Raw genomic sequence first — 20,253 nt, forward strand, 5'->3', positions numbered from 1 at the left:
ACTACTTCGAAGAACATAAAGGACTACCATCGTTCCAAAAAGGCAAAGTAATAACAAGATTGAAAAAGGAGCAATAGATGGCAAAGGGCAATGTTTTATAAAAAAGCTCGCTACCGGAGCAATTACATAAGGGGGGAAAACAAAACAAAGCCTAGCCTATTCCCGGAGTCAAAACAAAACAAAGCCTAGCCTATTCCCGGAGTCAATCAGAGCCATCCTCGAATTCTTCGGGGAACGTCGCCCTTCTCGAAGCGTCCTCAGCTTCGGCGGTTTTGGTGACGTCCGATGCAAGATCGAAACCGCGACGTTGGAGTTCGGTAAGAACTTCAAGCCGGGCCTGACACTTCGCATATTCGGCTAACATTCCTGACTGCTGGTTGGCCGCATCAGCATCGGCCCTATATTGGGCCACCAGATCGTTGGCAGTCTCCTCGGCTTGGGAAACTTTAGCCTCAGCTTCCCGAAATTGATTGGTCCATAGCTCAATTTCAAGGGCTCGAGCCTCATTGGCCAACGTCAAGTCCGCAACCTCTTTCCGAAGGGAAGTCTTCTCCGACTCCAACTGTTGCACCCGGGCTTCCAGTTCGGCTTTGTTCTCATCAAGTTCGGCTCTGCTCTCGTCAAGCTCGGCCTTAACCCGATTAAGCTCGGCTTGCACCCCCCTTAGCTTACAACCAAGCTCTTTCTTCGCTTCCTCCAGCCGGATAGCACAGGACGCGTGCTCTTTGTTCAAAAGGTCCAATCCGGTCCGGCTTTCTAGCAGCTTTTCTTCAAGGACCCGGCGCCCCTCTCGCTCCGTCTCCATTTTGTCCTTGATCCGGAGGAACATCGAGTGATATAGCACCGATGCCTGCAAAGAAAAAGTCTAAAGAGTCAGTACTGAATCACAAGGCAAAAATATTAGAAATAAAGGAAGAAGCAAGTACCTTGAGCTGCGCCTGTTGGGCTTCGTTGAAAAGGCATGTCCAATCTACAGCCTCGGTTGCAGCCCGGTCTTCCTCCGTCATCAGGTGATGAAGATAGCTTGCAACCCCGACCGGGGGCCCCAGAGCCCGGACGTCTTTGGGGATAGCAAAAGTTACTATCCTGTTACAGTCCGGGTCCAGGCTCGGAGCTGGAAACCTATCGACAAGCTTGTTGACGGCCGAAGTCCCACTTGATTCGGCCTGAGGGTCTTTCCGGGGGGTTTCGAGCCCGAAAGTGTTGGCGGAGGGTACCCCATCAAAAAAGGTCTCGAAGCTACCTCCCATCATCGGGATGTCGTCCGGCAGCTGCCCCCAAGTCGAGGAAGATCGGGGGGGACGTAACCGGGTGATCAGTACCCGGGGATGCCCGCGCAGGGGCCGAGGGTTCACTAGCATCCTCAACCCTCACGTCCTCGGGAGCAGCCTCAACTGGATGGTCCACCGGCTCAGGGTCCGGTCGAATGGACCGGTGGCGGACGAGCTCCGGCTGCTCCTCATCGTCATCCTCTTTGTCATCCTCTTCCTCGGAGGACAAGACGATTTGGCTTTTTGGTTTGCGGGCGGCCCTTTTTGTCCGCTTAGTCTTCCTTTGAGGCTCGTCCGTACCGGACTCCCCGGGCCTTTTATTTTCTCCCGGAACCGGAAGGGGGCATAGTATTGAAGACCTCATCTCCGCGTCCTTGGGCAAGCCTGCAAAACACGAGGGTTATGATGCATTCCCGATATACAGGAAAAAATGCGCTACCGGTCAAAAAGAAGGCTTACCATGGTTTTTCGCCTCCCACCGACCTTTGGAGATTTCCTTCCAGTTTCGCTCCGAATATGGCCGCTGGGCCACTATCTTGTTTACCCAGCCGGCCAGATCCTTGACGGCAGCTGGAGTTTGGGTCACCGCTGCACAAGAAAAGGGGGTTTCAGGAAGAAGTTGAGGAAAACACACTCTAAAAGATGAACAGTGAGAAAATACTTACGTTTGAGGTTCCACCTCTCCGAAAATGGCATGCAATCGGCCGGAATCAGGTCGGACGTCCTGATCCGGACAAACCTGCTCATCCAGCCTCGATCTTTGTCTTCATCGATGCTGGAGAATGGGGGTTTGCTAGCCCGGCGGGCCAGTTTTATTAACCCCCCTCGAAATATTCGAGGGCTGTATAGTCGAAGAAGATGGTCGAGGGTAAAGGGAAAATCGCCCTCGACTCTCTCAACAAAAAACCGAAAGAGATATACGATCCGCCACATCGAGGGGTGGATCTGACCTAAGGTCACCTCGTACCGCCGGCAGAACTCCACTATAATGGGTTCTAAGGGGCCTAAGGTGAAGGGATATGTATATACACTAAGATATCCTTCAACGTGAGTCATAATCGACTCGTCACGGGAAGGGGCGACCAGGTCTTTCCCTTCCCATCTACATTCAGCCCTCACCCGGTCTAGGCAACCGGGAGTGATTAGACTAATATACTCCGATGCCGGTTCGCCGCGGCCCGGGACCGATGATGGGTTTTCAACCTGGAAGTCGGCAGATACCGAGCAACCAGTCGGTGTGAAAGCTTTCAATGGGGGTTCTGGCGCAGGTTCATCAGATCTAGCGGGGCTCGCGGCCGAGCTTGGTCTAGAAGGAACACTTTGTGAAGTTTTCGCCATTTCTTGAAGCTTTACGAAGAGATGAAAAGAAAATACAACCAACGCAAAATTTGAGAAAGATAAGAAATGTTGAACCTGGAAGGGTCGTTTATACTTTTCCCATGAGGCGGTGGCACGAATCGCGAAGTTACAGACACGAAGCGACAGATAATTAAGAGAAGCATTAAATGCCTGCAGCAGGCGTGGTCAAAGTACTCGATGGCTTTTTCACCTGGCGTATGGCCATACGTCACGGGCATCACGTCACCGATCATATCGTTTATTATCATTACTCTCTAATAAACGAGGGGACTATCTGTATTGGGTGATACCCTTTTTTTTTGCTTGAGCCCGACCGGGTTGGGTCCGGTCCGGGGCAAGTCGGGGCCATCGAACCCGACCTGGATGCAAGGTAGAACGACGGCCACGTCTACAACCGAGGTCAAGTCATTTCGAGACCGTTGCAGAGCTCGATATGAGTCACCACCGGATGGAGAAACACACAAGGTCGGAAGCCGGACTCGTAACGGATAACCAAGCGTCGCCGGATATCTCGCCCAAACGTGATTTTCTCAACCACTTCAGGCCATTAAGGCGTAATTACAGGGATCCACGATGTAATTGATTTACCTACCTTATTTTTACCCTTAATCAGAATGTATAAAAGGGGAGAAGACCCCATAAAGAGGGCATCGGAAATCATTACACTACAGTACCATCTCTCTCAATTCTTGTACGCTATCAAGCACAATTGTTCTAAGCGATATTATATTCTGCGATTATTTACTTTAACAGCAATTGTTGAGTCTTTATCTTTTATTTTCCTCAATCTAAACCTTTTGTATCTTTTAGTTCACGGATCCTTAAAACCCCATATAAATTCAATTGTTACCCGGATTCCAGGGTAAACACCGCATTTAAACTTTAATACCTTTTTTTACTAAAATACTATTTTCTCAATTACAATCGGGGTACTTTAAAAGAATGGAATAATGAATATTATTAATTTATAAGTGTGATTTATGTCGGCTTTTCAATTTTATAAGCAAAAGAAAGAAACCAAAAGAAAAAACGAATATTGGATGAACTGTGGACAAATATTACCGTCGCTTTTTTTCGTGCCATAGAAAAGTAAAGAGAGAAAATATCTAATTGATTCTGAAAATAATAAACCTACAAAAGAAGAATTTGACAAATAAAAAAGAATACACAGTCCTTGACCGCTTGTGTGCTTTTGTCCCTTTTTATTGATTTTAATTTCTTAGATTGTATATATTACAATGTAAATGAGGTGGTTCAAGTCATTGTCTATACTCTAAGGGTCTGTTTGGATAGCCACCAGGTAATTGGAATTGGTGTAATTACTAGTGTAGTAATTACACAGTTGTGTAATTACGACGATCTGTTTGTTTGTCATAGTGTAATTACAAGTTTACTGTTTGGTTGCACAAGTATAATTATACAGTTAGATTAAATTTTAAATGAAATAATTATCAAAACTTAAAAGTTAATATAATAAATATACCTATAAATTTTTATAAGTATAAATGATATTATATTTGGTATTTAAGATGTATATTTTTTTGTGAATATACATTAACTAGTAATCATATATTTATAACTAATATTTTAAAAATAATTTTTATATATATTTTTCAAATTAACAATATGTAGTTTAAATACTTACAAAAATAAAAAATATACGTTTTGTAAGAGTATCATGGAATTCATGTTTGATAAATAAATTAATATTTACAAATATAATGTCATAACATTATTTAAATGTTTGACAAAACTAATCTATCAATTCTAACTAAAAAAATGGACAACATGCAATGTGAGCCAATACTACTAAAACAATTAAATTGGAACCATGAATATAACACAATTTTAAAATTCAAAAAAAAATATATAGTTTATCATGTGTCAAATTCCAACATATATAATAATAATGTTCCACTACAACTTAAGATTATGAATCATAATAAGTTTATAACCACATTCAACAATGAAATTCCACTTTAATTGCATCACTCATTATATGCCTTGTTTGTTAATGATTCATTATTTCTAATATTAGGAGGTGTAGTTTAAAAAAATAGAATAATAAAATAAATAAAAAATAAAATATAGTAAGCAATTGCATGGAATCACGAGAAGTAAAGATAGAGAAATAAAAGAAAAATAATGTACAAAGAAAAATATATTTTAAATTTTCAAAAGAAATTAAAAAGTAAAAATAAAATTAAAAAATTAAAATAAAGAAATAAAAGTCATAAAGAAAATAAATTAAAATAAAAACAAAAAGGAAAGAAACTAAAAAACAATCTTGTAATTACACAATGTAATTACCACCAATTCTCACCCCATCCCCCCTTGAGAATTGGAAAGTGTAATTACACCCCTCTAATTACACCCAATTCTATGCTGACCAAGTAATTACTTGGCCAAACAAATATGCCAAGCTGTGTAATTACACTCAATTATACCCAAATTTATTTCTAAGGTGGCTTTCCAAACAAGCTCTAAAATACTGATACAGGAAAAAGGCAGGTACTAAAATAAATAATTTTAAGGTTCACTATTATGATTTACCCACTCAAAATGGCTAAATGTGTAAAATAATTGATTAAACGGATTGAAAGATAAGAGAGATTTGCATAAAAGTACATCCCAAGTTGTACATATTGCACTTAGTACCCATGCTTTTAAGTTCACTGCCGTATATGCGATTGTATACAAAAAATAAATTTCGTCTTCTTCAACTCACGAAAAATATCATCAAATAACTCAAAAATTCACTGAATAGCTTTAAATTTTAACTACAACTTTAAAATAATATTTTCGATGAACTATAATCATTAATTAATTTAAAAAAATCAACAAATCACAAAATCCATATATGAATTTTTAAGCTTCTAAAAAAACCCCAATAATAAATTTTTGAACTTGTTTTTAGTTTTATGACCCTACCTCTTTATTACACATGGGAGATTTACTTTTACACGTAAGAGATATGTCTTTTACACATAAGAGATCTCAAAGGCTAATTTTTAAAAATTATAAATTGTAAAGAGGCATGATATACAAATAGCACCAATAAATTTTTCAATTTAATTCACCTAATAATATTCAAATCTGTAATATAAATATGAATGTCCCTGACGTGATTGGCAACGAGAAAAACAGAATTGTGATGACCCAAAGGGTCATCTTTTATTTTAGAATCCGATTCCGTAGTATTCCGAGGCCTTGAAAACCTCATTCTCTTTCTCCAAGATTTGCGTGCGCAGTCCGGGCATGTTTTCGGAAAGCCTTTACATGAAAATTTGAGAAAAATATTGAGTTTTGCCTTTAAAATTAATTTAAGTTGACTTCGGTCAACATTTTGAGTAAACGGACCCGAACCCGTAATTTGACGGCCCCGGAGTGTCCGTAGAAAAATATAGGACTTGGGCGTATGCCCGAAATTGAATTCCGAGGTCCCTAGCCCAAGAAATGAATTTTTGAAGAAAATTGTTAACTGAAAATATAATGGTTTTTAGAAATTGAATAATGTTTGATATTGTTGGTATCGGGCCCATATTTTGGTTCCGGAGACCGGTATAGGTCCGTTATGATATTTAAACCTTATATGTGAAATTTGGTGAGAAACGGAAGTGATTTGACGTGATTCGGACCTTTGGTTGAGAAAATAGAAAGTTTGAAACTATCTTGGAAATTTCATGTGTTTTGGTATTGAATTCATAGTTCTAGGTGTTATTTTGGCGATTTGAACGCATGAACAAGTTCGTATGATGTTTTAAGACTTGTGTGCATGTTTGGTTTGGAGCCCCGAGGGCTCGGGTGAGTTTTGGATAGGCTACGAAGTGATTTGGACTTAAGAAAAAATTTCTGGTATGTTGCAGGTCTGCAGACTTCGCATTTGCGAAGTCTGGCTCCTAAATGCGAGCATCGCATTTGCGAAGATATTTTGCATTTGCGATTAGAGGGCTTGGAAGGGGACCTTCGCATTTGCGAAGCTCATTGTCGCAATTGCGACTGGGACAGAGGACGTATTTGTGAACACTTGTTCGCATTTGCGATGCCAGCAGGCCTGGCCAAGCTTCGCATTTGCGAGTTCGCAATTGCAAACCTGGTGATCGCAAATGCGATACCTACAACTGTTCAAAACGAGTTTTTGTTCGGGATTTTTTATTCATTTCTCAAATTTTCAAACCCTAAGCTTCAAGAGGCGATTTTCCAAAGACCATTTCTTCCCCAAATCATAGGTAAATGTTTCTTAACTTATTTCTCTCAATCTATTTCATCTTTTTACAAGATTTCATCACAAAATCTAGGATCTTTTCATGGGGGAATTGTGTGTTCTTAGGTAGAATTTAGGAATTTCAAAATTTGGGGATTTAGACCTCAAATTGAGGTCGGATCCAAAACTAATTGTATATCTGGGCTCGGGGGTGAATGGATAATCGGGTTTAGGTCAATTTCAAGTTTTGACCTAGCGGGCTCGGGGTCGACTTTTGACTTTTTGGGGAAAGTGATGGGAAATCTATAATTATGCATTGGAATTGGTTTCTTTAGTGTTAATTGATGTTAATAAGTTAATTATGAATAAATACGAGCGGATTGGAAGTGGAAACTAAGGGAAAAGCGGTATTTGAGGCTTGAGTTTGGCTGTGGAATCGAGGTAAGTGTTGTGGCTAACCTTAGCTTGAGGGATTAGGTATTGTTGCCTTATTTGCTACATGTTTAGTTGTTAAGTACGACGTATAGGTGAGGTGACGAGTATCTATATATTATTATCGGGTCATAGCATGCGAGTGAGTCTTATACTTGTGACCGTTGTGTTTATTTATACGTACTGTTCCTGCTTAAACTTGTCATTACTCATGTTAAATAAGTCTTATCATGTTTTTCCTGGTTTTTGGATACTGGTTGAATATTGGTGCAAGTTGATATTTATGTTGTGAAGTTAAGTGATGAGACGAAGTTGTTTAATTATGATGCCTTGCCGGGTAGTTATTGTTTCTGTTGTTTCTTATGGTGAGGAAGAGTGATAAAGCACGAAGGGTAATACCGTGCACGTTTCTATTACTTATGTGGTGAGGAAGAGCGATAAAGCACGAAGGGTGATGTCGTTCACATTTCTATTCTTCATATGGTGAGGTTGAGTGTTAAAGCACGAAGGGTGATGCCGTGCACGTATCTATTATTGTATATCTGGTGAGGCCGAGTGTTAAAGCATGAAGTGTGATGCCGTGCACATTTCTATTATTGATTACCTGTGAGGTTGAGAGCAAAAGCATGAAGGGTGATGCCGTGCATTTTTCATGTGCCGTGTTTACTTGTTATTACCGGTTCAAAGTGTACTAGCTGTTTAAATTCCTCTACTGTTGTGATTCTTTATTTTGGTACCCCTATAGCATGTTGCCCCTTCCCGTCAATTTCTACTTAGTTTCTATTAATTGTTATTCTGTTAGCATATGGTTTAACTGCACGGGTTTATGTTATTTGTCGTGTCCTAGCCTCGTCACTACTTCGCCGAGGCTAGGCTTGGCACTTACCGGTACATGGGGTCGGTTGTACTGATATCGCACTCTGCACTTTCTATGCAGATCCCGATACTGGACCACACTGATCAGAGTTTGGGTTGCTGCCTTCAGTCCATAGGAGACCCAAGATAGATCTGCCGGCGTTCGCAGACCCTGGAGTCCCCTTCCCTTTATTTTAGATTCATGTTTTCTTTCATTCTGAAAAACATATGTATTTCCTTGAAACCAGTGTTTGTAGAAATTCTTAGACGTTCGTGGATTATGACACCAGATCTTTTGGGTAGTCTTGTACTAGAGTATTTAAACCGTTATAAAATTTCTGCACTCCATATCTGTTAAGTTTTAATTATTGTAAATTTCTGTTTTGGTTAATGATTCATGTGTTGGAACTGTATCTGTTGGTTTGCCTAGCATCATAAGAGTTAGGCGCCATCACGATCCCGACGGTGGGAAATCCGGGTCGTGACAAGTTGGTATCAGAGCACTTAGTTGCCTAGGTCTCACAATTCACGAACAAGCTAGGTAGAGTCTGAGGGATCGGTACAGAGACGTCTGTGTTTATCCCCCAGAGGCTACAGAGTTTAGGAATAACTTCACATCTATTCTTCTCTGTCCTGCGATTTGATTTCTCAATGCTAATTGAACTTCTACTCTATTCTTTCGTAGATGGCGAGAACACGTACCGCTTCATTAGCTGATCAGCAGCCCGAGCCCCCAGTGGTAGCTCCTACGATGGGTAGAGGACGAGGACGAGGCAGGGGCAGGGCTCAGCCCAGAGCTCGAGCATCAGCACTAACGGCGGAGCCTCAGGTAGATTTTGATGATGAGGTTCCGGCCCAAACCATTCCAGCAGGGCCAGCTCAGGTTCCAGAGGGGTTCATCGCTACCCAGGTACTCCAGGATGCTCTGGTCCGTCTAGTGGGACTTATGGAGAGTGTTACTCAGGTAGGCATACTTCCTGTAGCACCAGTCGTCTCTCGGGATGGGGGAGGAGCACAGACTCCCGCTACTCACACTCCGGAGCAGATGGCTCCCCAATTTCAGACTCCAGCAGCTCAGCAGTTGGAGTAGTTTCGTCGGGTGTTGTAGCACAGACCGATGATGGATCAACTATGTCTTCTGATGCCTTGTGGAGATTGGATAGGTTCACCAAGCTTTTCACTACTACCTATGGCGGTACATCTTCAGAGGATCCCCAGGATTATTTGGACAGTTGTCACGAGGTTCTACGGAACATGGGGATAATGGAGACCAATGGGGTCGACTTTACTGCCTTTCATCTGTCAGGTTTCGCCAAGAAATGGTAGAGGGATTTTTGTTTGGCCAGACCAGCTGGGTCACCTGCTTTGACTCGGGACCAGTTCTCTCAGCTATTTCTCGAGAAGTTCCTTCCTGTCACTCAGAGAGAGGAGTACCGCAGGCGGTTCGAGCATCTTCAGCAGGGTTCTATGACTGTCACTCAGTACGAGACTAGGTTTATTGATTTGGCTCGTCATGCTCTTATTATACTCCCCACCGAGAGAGAGAGAAGGTGATGAAGTTTATTGAGGGACTCGCTCAGCCTATCAGATTGCAGATGGCTAAGGAGTCAGGGAGCAAAATTTCTTTTCAAAATGCAACCAATGTGGCTAGGCGAGTTGAGATGGTTTTAGCTCAGGGGAGTGGTCAGGGGTCTGACAAGAGGCCTCGTCATTCTGGAAAGTTCAGTGGTGCCTCGTCTGGAGGCAGGGATTCCGTTGGTAGAGGCCATCCTCCCAGGCCGTTTCATTCAGCACTTCAGGCTTCTCACGGTGCTCCAGGTGTTCGTGGCTCTCATATGCAGTATTTTGATCAGCTACCCTATAGTGCACCACCAGATCCTATCAGTGCCCCTCCGCTCTAGAGTTTTCAGGGTGGTTATTCAGGTCGTCAGGGTCAGTTTCAGAGTCAGCAGTCTCAGCAGCCGAGGTCTTGTTATACTTGTGGCGATCCGAGGAATATTGCTAGATTTTGCCCTCGAGCATCGAGCAGTTCTCAGCACCAGGGTTCTCGCGCCATGGTTCTGGCACCGGGTGTTCCACCGCCCACTCAGCCAGCTAGAGGTAGGGGTCAGGCAGCTAGAGGTCGAGGTCGAGGTATTAGAGTGGAGGCCAGCCAGCAGGAGGCCGTCCCAGGGATGTAGTACAGAGTGGTGGGGACCAACCCCGATGTTATGCTATTCCAGCCAGGCCTGAGGCTGAGTCCGCCGATGTAGTTATCACATGTACGGTTTTAGTTTGCAGTAGAGATACTTCGGTTCTATTTGATCCATGGTCTACATACTCCTATGTGTCATCTTATTTCGCTCCATATTTGGTTGTGCCTCGTAATTCCTTGAGTGCTCCTGTGTATGTATCCACGCCAGTAGGGGATTCTATTGTTGTAGACCATGTCTATCGTTAGTGTGTGGTTGTTATTGGGGGTCTTGAGACTAGTGTAGATCTCCTACTTCTCGATATGGTTGACTTCGATGTTATTTTGGGGATGGATTGGTTGTCACCTTATAATGCTATATTGGATTATCACGCTAAGACCGTGACCTTAGCCTTGCCGGGGTTTCCTCGATTGGAGTGGAGAGGGACTCCTGGTCATTCTATTAGCAGGGTTATCTCTTATATGAAGGTTCGGCGTATGGTCGAGAAGGGGTGTTTGGCTTATTTGGCTTATGTTCGTGATTCTAGTGCTGAAGGCCTTCTATGGATTCTGTGCCAGTTGTTCGGGAGTTTCCAGAGGTATTTCCTGCAGACCTGCCAAGGATGCCACCTGACAGGGATATTGACTTTCGCATTAATTTGGCTCCGGGCACTCAGCCCATTTCTATTCCGCCGTATCGCATGGCCTCACCAGAGTTGAAAGAATTGAAGGAGCAGTTGCAAGATTTGCTTGATAAGGGATTTATTAGACCTAGTGTCTCGCCCTAGGGTGTGCCGGTGTTGTTTGTTAAGAAGAAGGATGGATCGATGAGGATGTGCATAGATTATCGAAATTTGAACAAAGTCACCATCGAGAACAAGTATCCTTTGCCGAGGATTGATGACTTATTTGATCAGCTTCAGGGTGCCAAGGTGTTTTCGAAGATTGACTTGAGGTCTGGCTACCATCAGTTGAGGATTAGGGCATCTGATGTCCCTAAGACAGCTTTTCGCACTCGGTAGGGGCATTATTAGTTTCTAGTGATATCCTTTGGCTTGATAAATGGCCTAGCAGCATTTATGGATTTGATGAACCGGGTGTTCAAGCCCTATCTCGATTCCTTTGTGATTATTTTCATTGATGATATCTTGATCTACTCCCGCAGTCGAGAGGAGCATGAGCAGCATCTTCGGATCGTTCTTCAGACTCTGAGAGACAGCCAGTTATATGCTAAGTTTTTGAAATGCGAGTTTTGGTTGAGTTCAGTTGCTTTCTTGGGTCATGTTGTATCAGCATAGGGTATTCAGGTGGATCCTAGAAGATTAAGGCAGTCAAGGACTGGCCTAGACCCACATCAGCTACAGATATCCGGGGTTTCTTGGGTTTGGCGGGTTATTACCGTCGGTTTGTGGAATGGTTTTCATTCATAGCAGCCCCGATGACCAGGTTGACCTAGAAGGGTGTCCCATTCAGGTGGTCGGACGGGGTGAGGCGAGCTTTCAGAAGCTCAAGATAGCTTTGACTTCGGCGCCGGTGTTGGTGTTGCCCACAGGTTCAGGGCCATATACAGTATATTGTGACGCATCTCGTATTGGACATGGTGCAGTGTTGATGCAGAATGGCAAGGTTATTGCATATGCTTCGCGGTAGTTGAAAATTCACGAGAAGAATTATCCAGTTCATGATTTGGAGCTAGCAGCCATTGTTCACGCGCTGAAGATTTGGAGGCATTATTTATATGGCGTGTCGTGTGAGGTGTTCACGGATCACAAGAGTTTGCAATACTTGTTCAAGCAGAAGGAGCTAAATTTGAGGCAGAGGAGGTGGTTGGAGCTATTGAAAGATTATGATATCACCATCTTGTATCATCCCGGGAAGGCCAATGTGGTGGCCGATGCTTTGAGTAGGAAGTCAGCTAGTATAGGCAACCTTGCGTATATTCCAGTCGGTGAGAGACCGCTTGCTTTGGATGTGCAGGCTTTGGCCAATCAGTTCATGAGGTTGGATGTTTCTAAGCCCAGCCGTGTTCTAGATTGTATAGTCGCTTGGTCTTCATTATTTGAGCGTATCAGAGATCGACAGTATGATGATCCTCATTTGCTTGTCCTTAGGGACACAGTGCGACACGGAGATACCAAGCAGGTTACTGTTGGAGATGATGGGGGGGGGGGGGAAGGGGTTTGAGGATGCAGGGTCGAGTTTGTGTGCCTAATGTGGATGGACTTCGTGAGTTGATTCTAGAGGAGGCCCATAGTTCCCGGTATACTTCTTATCCGGGCGCCGCCAAGATGTATCACAACTTGCGGCAGCATTATTGGTGGAGGAGGATGAAGAAGGATATTGTTGCATATATAGCTCTATGTTTGAATTGTCAGCAGGTAAAATACGAGCATCAGAGACCTGGTGGTTTGCTTCAGAAGATTGAGATTCCTAAGTGGAAGTGGGAGCGTATCACTATGGATTTTGTTGTTGGACTCCCACGGACTCAAAGGAAGTTCGATGCAGTATGGGTTATTGTTGATAGGCTGACTAAGTCAGCGCATTTCATTCCTGTGGCAGTTTCCTATTCTTCGGAGCGATTGGCTGAGATCTATATCCGGGAGATCATTCGTCTTCATGGTGTGCCCGTGTCTATCATTTCTGACCTAGGTACGCAGTTTACCTCGTATTTCTGGAGGGAAGTACAGCGTGAGTTGGGTACGCGGGTTGAGTTGAGCACAACATTTCATCCTCAAACGGACAGACAATCCGAGCGCACTATTTAGATTTTGAAGGATATGCTCTGCACCTGTGTTATTGACTTTGGAGGTTCTTGGGATCAGTTCTTGCCGTTAGCGGAGTTTGCGTACAACAACAACTATCAGTCGAGCATCCAGATGGCTCCTTATGAGGCATTATATGGTAGACGGTGTCGATCACCAGTTGGGTGGTTTGAGCCGAGAAAGGCTTGGTTGTTGGGTACAGATTTAGTACAGGATCCCTTGGATAAGGTTAAGATTATTAGGGATTGGCTTCTTGCAGCTCAGTCCAGGTAAAAACGTTACGCCGACCGTAAGGTTCGTGATGTGGCATTCATGGTCAGAGAGCGATTGTTGCTTCGAGTGTCGCCCATGAAGGGCGTGATGAGATTTGGGAAGAAGGGCAAGCTAAGCCCTAGGTTCATCGGGCCTTTTAAGATCCTTGATCGAGTCGGGGGGTGGCTTACAGACTTGCGTTGCCGCTAGGTTTATCAGCCGTGCATCCAGTTTTTCATGTGTCCATGCTTCGGAAGTATCACGGCGATCCATCCCACATGTTATACTTCAGCACTGTCTAGTTGGACAAGGATTTGACCTACGAGGAAGAGCCGGTAGCTATTCTAGACCGGCAGGTTCATCAGTTGAGATCGAAGAGTTATACTTCGGTTCGTATGTAGTGGAGAGGTCAGCCCGTTGAGGATGCTACCTGGGAGTTCTATTCCAATATGAGGAGCAGATATCCCCATCTTTTCATCGGCTCAGGTACTTTTCTATGTCCGTTCGAGGACGAACGATTGTTTTAGAGGTGGAGAATGTGATGACCCAAAGGGTCATCTTTTGTTTTAGAATCCGATTCCGTCTTTCGAGGCCTTGAAAACCTCATTCTCTTTCTCCTCGATTTGTGTGCGCAGTCCGGGCGTGTTTCCGGAAAGCCTTTATATGAAAATTTGAGAAAAATATTGAGTTTTGCCTTTAAAATTGATTTAAGTTGACTTTGGTCAACATTTTGAGTAAACAAACTCGGACCCGTGATTTGACGGTCCCGGAGGGCCCGTAGAAAAATATGGGACTTGGGCGTATGCCCGGAATTAAATTCGGAGGTCCCTAGTCTAAGAGATGAATTTTTGGAGAAAATTGTTAACTGAAAATATAATGTTTTGATATTGTTGGTATCGGGCCCGTATTTTAGTTCCGGAGCCCGATACAGGTCCATTATGATATATAAACCTTATCTGTGAAATTTGGTGAGAAACGGAAGTGATTTGACGTGATTCGGACCTTTGGCTGAGAAAATAGAAAGTTCGAAACTATCTTGAAATTTTCATGTGATTTGGTATTGAATTCACATTTCTAGGTGTTATTTTGGCGACTTGATCGCATGAGCAAGTTCGTATGATGTTTTAAGACTTGTGTGCATGTTTGGCTTGGAGCCCCGAAGGCTCGGGTGAGTTTTGGATAGGCTACGGAGTGATTTGGACTTAAGAAAAATTTTCTGGTATGTTACAGGTCTGCAGACTTCGCATTTGCGAAGTTTGGCTCGCAAATGCGAGTATCGCATTTGCGAAGATATTTCCCATTTGCGATCAGAAGGCTTGGAAGGGGACCTTCGCATTTGCGAAACTCATTGTCGCAATTGCGACTGGAACAGAGGCCGCATTTGCGAACACTTGTTTGCATTTGCGATGCCAGCAGGCCAGGCCAAGCTTCGCATTTGCGAAGTAAAGTCCGCATTTGCGAGTTCGCAATTGTGAACCTGTGATCGCAAATGCGATACCTGCAACCGTTCAAAACGAGTTTTGTTCGGGATTTTTTATTCGTTTCTCAAATTTTCAAACCCTAAGCTTCAAGAGGCGATTTTCCAAAGACCATTTCTTCCCCAAATCATAGGTAAATGATTCTTAACTTATTTCTCTCAATCTATTTCATCTTTTTACAAGATTTCATCACTAAATCTAGGATATTTTCATGGGGGAATTGGGTGTTCTTGGGTAGAATTTAGGAATTTCGAAATTTGGGGATTTAGACCTCAAATTGAGGTCGGATTCCAAAACCAATTGTATATCTGGGATCGGGGGAGAATGGGTAATTGGGTTTAGGTCCAAATTTCAAGTTTTGACCAAGCGGGCCCGGGGTCGACTTTTGACTTTTTGGGGAAAGTGATGGGAAATCTATAATTATGCATTGAAATTGATTTCTTTAGTGTTAATTGATGTTAATAAGTTAATTATGAATAGATACGAGCGGATTGGAAGTGGAAACTAAGGGAAAAGCGGTATTTGAGGCTTGAGTTTGGCCGTGGAATCGAGGTAAGTGTTGTGGCTAACCTTAGCTTCAGGGATTAGTTATTGTTGCCTTATTTGCTACATGTTTAGTTGTTAAGTACGACGTATAGGTGAGGTGACGAGTATCTATACGTTGTTGTCGGGTCATAGAATATGAGTGAGTCTTATACTTGTGACCGTTGTGTTTCTTTATACGTACTGTTCCTGCTTAAACTGGTCATTACTCATGTTAAATAAGTCTTATCATATTTTTCCTGGTTTTTGGATATTGGTTGAATATTGGTGCAAGTTGATATTTATGTTGTGAAGTTAAGTGATGAGACGAAGTTGTTTAATTATGATGCCTTGCCGGGTTGTTATTGTTTCTGTTGTTTCTTATGGTGAGGAAGAGTGATAAAGCACGAAGGGTAATACCGTGCACGTTTCTATTACTTATGTGGTGAGGAAGAGCGATAAAGCACGAAGGGTGATGCCGTGCACATTTCTATTATTCATATGGTGAGGTTGAGTATTAAAGCACGAAGGGTGATGTCGTGCACGTATCTATTATTGATTATCTGGTGAGGCTGAGTGGTAAACCACGAAGGGTGATGCCGTGCACGTTTCTATTATTGATTACCTGTGAGGTTGAGAGTAAAAGCACGAAGGGTGATGCTGTGCATTTTTCGTGTGCTGTGTTTACTTGTTATTACCGGTTCAGAGTGTACTAGCTGTTTAATTCCTCTACTGTTGTGATTCTTTACTTTGGTACGCCATAGCATATTGCTCCTTCCCGTTAATTTCTGCTTAGTTTCTATTAATTGTTATTCCGTTTTTAACTGCACGGGTTTATGTTATTTGTCGTGTCCTAGTCTCGTCACTACTTCGTCGAGGTTAGGCTCGGCACATACCGGTACATGGGTCGGTTGTACTGATACCGTACTCTGCACTTTCTGTGCAGATCCCGGTACTGGACCACACTGGTCAGAGTTTGGGTTGCTACCTTCAGTCCACAGGAGACCCAAGGTAGATCTGCCGGCGTTCGCCGACCCTGGAGTCCCCTTCCCTTTATTTTAGATTCCTGTTTTCTTTCATTCTGAAAAACAGATGTATTTCCTTGAAACCAGTGTTTGTAGAAATTCTTAGACATCCGTGGATTGTGACACCAGATCTTTCTGGGTAGTCTTGTACTAGAGTATTTAAACTGTTATAAAATTTCCGCACTTCATATTTGTTTAGTTTTAATTATTATAAATTTTTGTTTTGGTTAATGATTCATGTGTTGGAACTGTATCTGTTGGCTTGCCTAGCATCATAAGAGTTAGGCGCCAGCACAATCCCAACGGTGGGAAATTCGGGTCGTGACAAGAATGGACGACCATAATTGCCAAAGTGACACTGAAATTTCCTTTTAGTAATTAATACATGCCATCAGGGGTGTATTTAGGGGGGCGCAAGGGTGTTCACCCGAACCCCCTTCACCAAAAAATTACACTGCATATATAAGACAAAATCTGATTTTTACCTCTATATATTATGTTTTGAATCCCCTTAACACAGCCCAAAAGCTTGGCTTAGTGGTCAAGGGGGTTCAAAATTATTATAAGGTCATTGGTTCAATTCCCACTAGCTACAATCTCTTTAAATTTTTTAACTTATTCCTTTTTGAACCCCCTTAACAGAATCCTGCCTGTGCCACTGCATGCCATCATTAAGTCATTCAACACTTCACAGTTAGGTTTCGACTTTTGGCGGGTTTTATCAGTTTTAATCCGTGACAAAAATTATTTACATTTAGTAGCCGAAAAAGCGTATAAAATCTGTATAATTTTTATATATAACATCCACAATGTATATATACAAAATTACATGGCAAATTGTCTAATAAAGACAAACTATCCAAATGGAGTGTCATCACTGATTTTCATGTTTCCTTTGCTTGACAGAACAGAGAGTTGCACTCACATGTTTTTTAAGTTTGAACTATCTACTTAAGTGTGGTTTAATATCTTAAACGGCAAGGCATAAACAGGTTCTGTATATTGAATCGATGAATTAGAATTGGTAGTTTATAGAGCTAAGGGAAAATATGCAGCAGCAGATATCTTTAGGATGTTGAAATCTATTAAAGGTATTTCAATTCATCAGCTAATGGAGATCTATTCTTGAAACGAAGAAAAAAAAGGATTTTCATTATGTAATAGACATTGTATATGATTTACTTTTCAAGAAATTCTTCACTTGATATACATTTGGCAGGAGCAAAATAGCATGATCATCACAAAGAAGAAAATATCTCCCCAGGCCCCAGTTAAAAACATTATTCAAGAGGTGTTCCATAGAGGATTTTTGAGACCTAAATGTGAGGAGAGGCTAAATGAACTAATATGTGAAATGAAACTAGCAGCATTGTATTAACAGTTGTATAGTATATTTGTAGAGTACAAAAACATTAGCATCTACCTTTTTAATTTTAGCCATTAACAGTTGTATAGGGATCTGAACCACCTTTTGTTCGTCCACTATTTTTAAAGATAGATATCTCACCATGTGATACAGATTCATCATCATTCCTAGCTGGCCTATTGAACTTGGTTGAGATATTCTTTAAGTAGCGCGAGCAAAATGTGAGGCTTTCTTCTGCCAAATAACCTTCTGCAATTGAGCCTTCAGGACGAGCATAGTTGCGAACATACGACTTAAGTATTCGCAAATACCTGTATACAAATGACTAGTTAAAAACAATGTGACATTCTGAAATTATAATATTGAAATTTAAAGGACAACACGTTACCTTTCAAAAGGGTACATCCATCGATATTGAACTGGTCCACCTAGTTTTGCCTCTCTTGCCAAATAAATGGGCAAATGAACCATGACATCGAAAAATGTGGGAGGAAAAACCATTTGGAACTTGCACAATATGATAGCAATTTCAGCCTCTAAGATATCAAGATCTTCAATTTTCAAGCACTTAGAACATAAGTTCTTGAAAAAAAATTCCTATTTCGATAATTGGTTCACCCACTTCCTTAGGCAACACACCATAAATTGCTAATGGAAAAATGTCTTCCAATAATATATGGTGATCATGACTTTTTAATCCATGTATCTTTTTCTCTTCAACCTTGACACGCCTAGAAATATTCGATGAAAAGGCATCAAGAACCTTCAAATTAGCTAAGAAATTACACTCCTTCAGCTTCTCTTCTGGGGATAATGCATAGCATGCTGCTGGTAACAACACATTGTTCCCATCCTGAATTGGATGCAAACCTTGCCTAATACCAAGGTCCACCAAATCATATCTACTTTTTAACGTGTCCTTTGTCTTGCCAACCACATTCATCACAGTTGATAAAATGTTATGGGATACATTTTTTTCTATGTGCATCACATCAAGGTTATGTCGTAACAAAAGTGTCTTCCAATATGGCAATTCGAAAAAAATACTTTTCTTCTTCCAATTGTAAGCATTATTAGGGGCATTACGCTTTCATTTTTGCCCTTTACCGAAAGTCACATTACCCAACCCTTGTAGTAGCATAAGTACATCATCACCTGTTAAAGGATTAGGTGCAACTCCCTTTTCCACTTTCCCATCAAATAACCTCCTATTTTTGCGCCATGGATGGTCTAATGGAAGGAAGCAACGATGCCCCATATAACACAATTTACTACGTAATGAAATCGATTGTGTATCTTTATGGCAACGAATGCATGCAAATTTGCCTTGGGTTGACCATCCCGAAAGGTTCCCATATGCAGGAAAGTCACTAATTGTCCACATGATAGTCGCACACATCATAAAGTTAGATTTTGAGTATGCATCATAGGTCTCTGCTCCATCCCATAATTCTTTCAATTCTTCAATCATCGATTGTAAATATACATCTATATCATTGCCTGGATACTAAGGACCTGGAATAAGAAGTGTCATCATGAAATACTCACTCTTCATGCAATCCCGGGGGGTAAATTATATGGAACTAGTACGGCTGACCATATGCTATGGTTGGAACTCATGTTCCCATAAGGCTGGAACCCGTCGCTTGCTAAACCTAATCGAACATTTCTTAATTCAGCAGAAAAGCTGGGATGTTTCACATTAAAAGATTTCCATGCCATTGCATCAGACGGATGTCGCAAGATATCATCATCAACACGTTCCTCCTTATGCCACCTCATCTTTTTTGTTGTCTCTCTTGCCATGTATAATCTCTGCAGTCTTGGTTTGATAGGAAAATGTCGCAAGACTTTATGAGCTACTTTCTTGCCTCCATTCTCTTTTGACTTCCACCTAGACTCACTGCACTTAGGACATGATTGTGCATTGGCATGCTCGCGCCAATATAAGATACAATCATTCTGACATGCATCTATTTTGGTGTACCCCAAGCCTAAGTCTCAAAGTACTTTCTTTGCTTCATAGAAAGAATTTGGAACAAATGACTCCACCGGAAGAACTTCTTTAAATAAGCTCAACAAGTCATCCATTGATTTGTTGGTCCAATGATTAAGGCACTTCAAGTGAAGTAGTCTAACCACAAAAGACAACTTGGACACATATTTATAACCAGGATAAAGTTCTGTCTCAGCATCTTCAAGTAATTTGTAGAACTTTTGTGCTTGCAAATTTGGTTCTTCATTGTGGTGTGGAAGATTATTTGCATCAGTTGTATTCGCATATTCATAAGCATCATGAATCATCCCAGTAATATCATCTTCTTCAACATTATCATCCTCTACTTCATCATTATTTATCACATCAGAATTTTCAACTCTTACTAACACCTCTCCGTGCAAGTCCCACACTTTATAACTGTCCCAAAACACTTTGCTCAACAAGTGTCTTCTTATTTGGATTTTCAACATGTACTCTGTATTTCTACACTCTTTACAAGGACATCTGATCACAATGCTCACATTTGGTTGACTGTATGCCCAATTAAGAAAGTTATAT

The 20,253-nt window shown here is 41.8% G+C and overlaps 1 protein-coding gene across 1 annotated transcript; it reads right to left on the minus strand.

The window, feature by feature from the left end:
- Positions 1–1,243: 1,243 nt before the first annotated feature.
- LOC109219883 lies at positions 1,244–1,765 on the minus strand (the record flags this gene model as incomplete). The annotated part of the gene is made up of 2 exons (XM_019384347.1): positions 1,731–1,765; positions 1,244–1,655 (listed from the first exon to the last, which is right to left on the minus strand). A coding segment is annotated over exon 2 (392 nt), but the record flags the coding sequence as incomplete, so codon positions are not given.
- Between the last annotated feature and the right edge of the window lie 18,488 nt (positions 1,766–20,253).

The sequence above is a fragment of the Nicotiana attenuata genome, unplaced genomic scaffold (genome assembly GCF_001879085.1).
Source record: "Nicotiana attenuata strain UT unplaced genomic scaffold, NIATTr2, whole genome shotgun sequence".
In the NCBI taxonomy this organism is placed as follows: domain Eukaryota; kingdom Viridiplantae; phylum Streptophyta; class Magnoliopsida; order Solanales; family Solanaceae; genus Nicotiana; species Nicotiana attenuata.